General features: G+C 62.8%; 1 protein-coding gene across 1 annotated transcript; it reads right to left on the bottom strand.

Moving 5' to 3' along the window:
- Window positions 1–342: 342 nt before the first annotated feature.
- On the bottom strand, window positions 343–4819 carry TMEM161A (transmembrane protein 161A). Its single transcript, XM_052699802.1, is given in 13 exon segments — window positions 343–1166; window positions 1263–1359; window positions 1427–1601; window positions 1739–1852; window positions 1988–2131; window positions 2288–2348; window positions 2418–2569; window positions 2811–2967; window positions 3054–3151; window positions 3497–3577; window positions 3653–3756; window positions 4312–4567; window positions 4569–4819. Coding segments are annotated over 13 exon segments (1947 nt in total). The 3' UTR covers window positions 343–909.
- Window positions 4820–6941: the final 2122 nt, after the last annotated feature.

Here is a 6941-nt window from a genome sequence, read left to right as displayed (position 1 = left end):
AACACCGGGCAGAGAGCTGCTTTCTCATCTCGGCCCTTAGCAAGAGGGAATTAAGACCATTACAAGGCTATCAAATAGGATCAGAGCCCCTCTCCTTTCTCTGAGCAGCCCAGACCTGCTAATCCTTTTACATGCAGCTGGACCAGCACCCACCGTGCTGCTGCCTCCAGGAGCCCATTGGAGCTGCAGGAGGGCTGTGTACCCCATAGCCCCTAACCCCGCTGGGATGAGCAGAGCCATGTTGGCCTGGTTGTGTTCCCAGGACAAGCCTTGACCCCTTGCTGCCAGAGCACTTCCAAGAGGGGCTTCGGGGCAGCAAAACACAAAGCAGCAGCACTGGGATGATCAAACGAGCTCTGGGTTATTTATTTCTAAAACAGCCAACAGCCAAAGTTGCTGGTCCGAAGGATTTCACACCAAGCAGAGGGGACCACCCCAAGAGCTCTGACCTCACTGGGAGGAGCAGAGACCCTATAAAGACACACACAGTCAGCCAGGGGAGGCAAACTACGCAGAGCAAACCCCAAAGTCTGTTCCGGGAAATGAGGCTGCTGCCCCAAACCCACCGCACTGTGACAGTCCCTGCTGGGATCCCTGCTGGCAGCAGAGCTTTGGGCAATGGTTTGGAGCCGGCAGCAGCAAACCCCACTGTGGGAACCTGGCTCTAATGTCACTGCATGGGGCCGGAGCAATGGGGACAGGCACAGCGGTGATGGCTGGCAGAAGGGGAGAGGCAATGCACTGCTGCACCCCCATGCATAAAACCCATCCTGCCAAGAGCCGGCTGCAGGAGCGTCCCCATGTCCCAAAGGCACATGGAAGCAGGGAAACCAACCGAGGTGGGAGTGAGGTGACGAAGACAAACACCCCACAGGCATGGGACACGAGCACGGCTCCCAGCTCCCCCAGTCAGGACACGGCCAGGTGCTGGTGGAAGTAGAGGCCGAAGAGGCTGGTGACGACCTGGCACGCGGCCACCCACCAGGTGAGGAAGGCAAAGAGTCCACGGAAGAAGAGCGGGGTGAGGATGCCGCCCAGCACGCCCGTGATCTGCTCCACTGCCACACGCACGTCCTCTCCATCCTCACCACCAGGATGCGAAGCTGTCATGGCCACCGCCATGGGGACGGAAGGGGACTCCGGGTACAGCCCCCACGAGTGGTGCCCTGTGGGGCAGAGGGGCCGGTAGACAGAGGGGGGGGGAGGGTCAGTCCCCATGTCCCCAGCCCTGAGCCTTGCAGCTGAGCCCGGCGGTGACTCACCCAACGTCTTGAGCAGCAGCGCGCAGTGCAGGGTGAGGATGATGGGCCCCAGGTACTGCAGGCTGACCACGGGCACGTAGCAGTAAATCCTCGTGATCTGCGCACAGACGGCCATCAGCGGTGTGGCTGACAGCCAACCCTCAGCCCGGCCCCCCGGCACGCACCTTGCGCTGGATTTCCACGGCGGCGATGCGTCCCGCTTCCTTCCGCATCTGCTGCACCCAGCGCTCGGCCAGGCACAGGTAAGCCTGCAGGTGGGGACGGGTGGCCGCCAGGCGCAGCCCACACAGCCCCACCACGGCCCAGAGCCGCGCCGTGTTGTAGGCTGAGTCCGACAGGCTGCGTGGGGGGAGAGGACGGGGTTGCCGGGGGGGGTCCCACGCTCCGGAATCTCCCAGGGAAGGAATGGGGACGAGGTGCGCCCGTGCCTCAGTTTCCCCTCAGAGGAAGGCCGTTGCCCCCCGTGCTCCACTCACATCTGCACCGTCTGTTTGCCCATGGGCGCGTGCAGCAGGAAGTCCCGTGAGATGGGCCTGATCCACATCACCACCACCAGTACCGGAGCCAGGAAACTCACATGGAGCAGAACCCTGCGGCGCAGACATCAGGCACAGCCGCGTCCCCGTCTCCTCCCTCTCCCGGCCCCCCTCACTCTCTGCCACCACAGCAGAACCGGGGGTGTCCCGGCTCCTATGCCCCCTCCCCACACTGCAGTGTCACCCAACTGGGCCAGAGGTCTGTCGGCTGCCATCCGGAGGGCATCGAGATGCGTCTGGGCCAGGCGCAGCCCCGGGAAGGTCAGGCAGGCACCGAGGAAGGAGCAGAGGGCCACCAGCCCCAGCTTGAAGGCCAGCTTGGCGAGGGGCAGCCTGCAGAAAAACAAGGGAAGGCGGGGAAACGGCTTGACCCCAATCCCACAGAGCTGTGGGGGACCCTCTGTCCTTTGGGTCACAGAGGGACAAAGCACCGTTTTCAAAGCAATCTCCAAAAATAAACCACCATTTCCCATCCTGAAATCAACTCACGTCCAGTCCCACCCCCGTGGCTTCAGGATGCTCTCCAGGTTGCTGCTGACACTGTCCAGCCCTGTGGGCAGCACACAGCCGTCAGTGGATGCCCAGGGCCGCCCACCTCACCCCGGCTCCCCGCACCCACCGGGCTCCAGGCCGAACTCCAGATAGTCCTCGCGGACCACCAGGACCACCATGGCCAGGAGGACGAAGAAGAAGGCGAAGGTGAGGCAGACGGAGCGCTCGCCGCCCTCCTCTGAGCGGAAGTAATGGCGCATCACCATGAAGAAGACCTTTCTGAAGGCAGGGGGCTGTCAAGGAAATGGGGGGCTGCAGGGACAACCCCCACACCAGTGGGACCCTCACACCATCCATGCCGTTAGGCCCATAGGGAAGGCTCTTGCTGGGCACAGCTCAGCAGCAAAGCTTTGTAAGTCCATCAGTTTTCATCTTCTACCCCAAATGGCGTTTCATTGCAAAAAAAATAATAATAATAAAGGAAAAGGAGCAAAAAGAGCAGCAGCAGGCACAAGGATACATGGAGAAGAAGACGGTGAGCAGGCACCAGAGCACCCCGAGGTTCATCTCCCTCTGTGGCTCCACCACGCAGCTGTAGCCCTCGGTGAAGACGTACACAGCAGTGGCGTAGACGGCAAAGTCCACGAACCATTGGTACTCCAGGAAATAGCGCAGCACTGCAGGCCGTGAGGAGATGTCACCACTGTGGCTGTGGGTCACCAAATGGGGCTGGGTGCAGGGGGAGAAGGGCGCTGGGAGGTACCGAGAGCATCCACGGCGGTGATGGGGGAGGTGTCCAGGTGCAGGTCGATGTCACGGGGCACTGAGAGCGGCTTGTCATCTGTCACACCATTCATCCTCCTGCAAGGGATGGGCTTGGGGAACTGGGCACAGAGCTGCAGTGCGCCTCGCGTCCCCCAGCGTTGCGCATCCCTGTCTGGGAGCTCCTCATCATAAAATCAGGAAGGTTGGAAAAGGTCTCTACGATCGCCAAGTCCCACCTGACCCATCCGCATCGCTCCCTCCCATCGCTCTGCCTTGTAGGGACGCATGGGGTTGTTGTGACCCAAGTGCAGAACTGGCACTCAGCCTTCTTGAACTTCAGCCCGTTGACAGCAGGGACCCCTGGTACCCTCAGGCAGCTCAAGGGGAACCCAACACTGGGGATCACTCCCACCACCCCCACTGGGTGTCTGCAGTGCTGACCTGTCCCGCTTGGTCTTGGGGCGCTGCTTCCCTGCCAAGGCACGGAGCTCCTCTTCTGATGGGTGCTTGTAGCGGTGCAGGCTGCACAGCAGCAGGAGTCAGCAGGGCCGGGTTTACCCCAAACCCTGTGGATGAAGGGCCGGGGGGGGGGCATACCTGCCATTGCAGAGCAGCCAGCGAGCGAAAGAGCAGTGCGGGGCCAACTTCTGCATGATGCTCGCTGCCAGCAGGCTCACCACCACCTGCACCCCCATCACCGCCTGCACGGGGATGGTTCAGGGTTTGCATTGCCACAACCCTGCCTGGAGCCCCTCTGTGCCGGGGGAGCCCCCAGCAGCAAAGGGGCTGTGGGACAACCCAGGCATGCGTACAGCCCTGGGCATGCACCAGTCACTTTCGAGCACACTGGGCATGCAATCCCCCAGATGCAGCCCCCCAGGACAGCCCACCTTTGGCCGTGCACCCCTTGAGCACGGACTCCCCTCGATCCAACTTGGATGTGCAACCCCTGCTTGTGCACTCCCCGGGACAGCCTTGGCCACGCACCCTTATCATGCACCCACCATGCAACACCTCCGGCCGTGCACCCTCCCGGCACAGGCTCGGCTATGCAGCCCGGAGCACGAACCCAGCAACACCCCTAGGCACTCACCCACACCGGAGCACCCTGAACATGCAACCCCCTAAACGTAACCCCCTCGGGACAGCCCGTTCACACACCTTTGAGCATTCCCTCCTCTTCATGCACCTCCCCCGGGCAGCCATGTACCCCCTCCCCCCCCCCCCAGGCCTTGCACCCCCCGCCCCGCTCTCACCATGCTGGGGTCAGCGCAAAGGCGGCCACAGGAAGCCCACCCTCCATCCCTTCTCCCAGCTGGCCAATCCGACGCTGTCCTCGTGACGATTGGCAGCTCTTTGACCAATGGAAAGGCAGCGTCCCCGGGGGGGGGGGGGCGGGCCCTCTGCTGGCGGTCTGTTCCGCGGGCGCTGCCTGCTGGGAGCTGTGGTTCCGTGCCGTGTTTGCGTTCCGTGCGTGCAGCCCTGCGGAGCGTGTGCGTGTGTGTGCATCGTGCGTGCGCCCTGTGTGCTGCACGTGTGCACGAAGGGAGGCTTTGCAATGCCCGCGCAGCCCCGCGGTTGTTGTGCTCGGAGTGCAGAGGTGCGCACAGCTCTGAAAGCTGCGGCTCCTTCTGCACGAGTTTCCCGTTTGATGCATTTGATGCATTTGACCCCCTTGCTGCCCTGTGACACCGGAGGGGACAAAGTGGGCAATGCCAGGGCAGCGCTGTCTGACGGCAGGGGAAGGGTCTGTGCAGCGTGCATCGCTCTGTGTGCTGCAAACCGTACCGTGCATCGCTGCGCGCGTTGCAAACAGCTTCGTGCATTGCAAAGAGCTTCGCGCATTGCAAACAGCATCGTGCGTTGCTCCTGGCACTCCGGGGTGACCCGGGCCCAGCACGGTGCTCGAGAGCACTTCACGCTGACCTCTCTGACCTCGCTATGGGCACCAGTTCACCCCAACGGGGGGGGGTCCCTGGCGCTGCCGGTGCCCCCGGGCCGGGCTGGGGCGATGCCCAGGGGTTGCCATGGATATCGATCTTCCGGGCGACGGGACGCGTTCCCGCTAGATGTCGCTTCCGCCCGTGCCCCGAGCGTCTCCCGTGGGTTGGGGTACCCGGCCCGGGGCGGAGGGCAGCAGCAACCTCCCCAGACACCCCCGGACCTGCGCAGCCCTCCAACGATAGGGCCGAGCTCACGGGTTACTGCGCCCCCGAGCCCCCCTCTGCTGACTGCCGGGCGCCCTCACCACGAGCAGAGCCCCCCGCCCCCAGCACCGCCCGTGTCCCGACCCCCCCACCCCCCGGACCCCCACCCCTCGCAGGGGATGCACCGGGGGGATGTCGGTGCCTGGAACGAATTCGGGGCCCCGGGAACCCCCCCGCCAACCCCCCTCGGCTCAGTGTCGGGTTTCAGTTCCAAAAAAAAAAAAAGGGAAAGGGGAAAGATGGATGTTCTGAGCACCTCAGCCCCGGAGACACAAAAGCTCCTTTGAGGACTGATTTTACACCGCTCCCTCCTCCTGCGGGATGCTCCAATTTGCATCAGCAATAGGAGCTGCTGCCGCGGGCGGTGCTCGGCTCTGCTGGGATGTCGGCGTGCCGTTAACGGGGTCCCCACCCCGTGCTCGGGGACAGCGTGCCAGGCCTGGCCACGTCCCCAGTGCTGCTGGGGCCGCATCCCAGAGCCGATCCCAGGGATGTGGCAGCGGAGTGCCCATCCATCCTATGGCAGAGAGCCCCATGGATGCTGGAGACCTTATGAGCGTTACGAACCCTATGGCTGTTGGGGACCCTATGAGCGTTAGGGACCCTATGGGTGTTGGGGTCCGTATGGGTGTTATTGACCCTACGGTTGTTGGGGTCCCTATGGGTGGGTGTTGGGGACCCTCTCAGGGACTTTGCCCTCTGGGGCAGCTGTGGGTTCAGAGCTGCCGTCCTGTTTCCCCCCGCCGAAGTTTTCCATCTCGCACAAAGGCGGTGGGGCTGCGGTGGGCATTGTCTGGGCTGCATTGCATTACCCAGAGCTCCCGGAGAAATCACTTGTATTTCACGCTCCATTGAGCAGCTGCCTGTATATATTTTCTGTGTTGCACTTTTAGCATGACAAAGGGAGAGGGCCTGTGAACTCCTTGCTCTTCAGACCTCTCCGACACGTCCCCCGAGCGGAGCCCCCCTCGGTTAGCATAACAAACTGCCACGCTCCTTCAGCCGCGCTGCCCCGGCCCTCGGCGGGGTGACTGAATGCACGGCTCAATATTTGGGTGGTGGGATGCTGCTGCAGGCGCGTGCGGTGCCGGTGCGATGGGTTTGGGAGAGGACAGCCCTGAGCTGCACCCACATGGAGCAGCGCTGCGTTTTGGTGCTCGTCCCAAAGTGTCAAAGCTGATGGTGGAGTCCTAGGGGAGCTCGGAGCCCTCTCCAGATCCAAGGTTGGATCTGCAGCTTGGGCATCCTGACAGTGAGTAAGAACTCAGGCTCACAGACACCAGTGCTCCTGGTTTTGGAGCTGCAGGGGATGGGTTTCCAGGCTCAGCTGGGAATTTGAGTTAAAGCCACGCAGGTGGGAGCTGGGAGCTGCAGTGAGTCCTGGGGGGGGTGGCATAAGTTGGGGAGGGGTGGGAGCGGTGGGTGCTGGTGCCCCTCCTGTCCCCACTGTGAGTCCCCCCAGTGCCACAACTGCTACCAGGCTTTGGCAAAGCAGAGCTGGGCCCGGTTCCCAGCGTTGGACTGAGATAGAAGAGAGGGAGACTGCACACAGGAGAGGCACAGGAGCTGATCCCATGGCTGTGTCCTGCAGCACAGTGGCTGTGCAGGGATGGTTGCTGGCTCCCAAGGGGGCTGGGACAGCTTCTGCAGGGCTGGGGACCCTGGGGAAGGAGTTTTGG

The sequence above is a fragment of the Tympanuchus pallidicinctus genome, unplaced genomic scaffold, assembly GCF_026119805.1.
Source record: "Tympanuchus pallidicinctus isolate F22 unplaced genomic scaffold, pur_lepc_1.0 scaffold38, whole genome shotgun sequence".
In the NCBI taxonomy this organism is placed as follows: domain Eukaryota; kingdom Metazoa; phylum Chordata; class Aves; order Galliformes; family Phasianidae; genus Tympanuchus; species Tympanuchus pallidicinctus.
The sequence above is the reverse complement of the archived record's forward strand: the minus strand, read 5'-3'. Positions and strand labels throughout refer to the sequence as shown.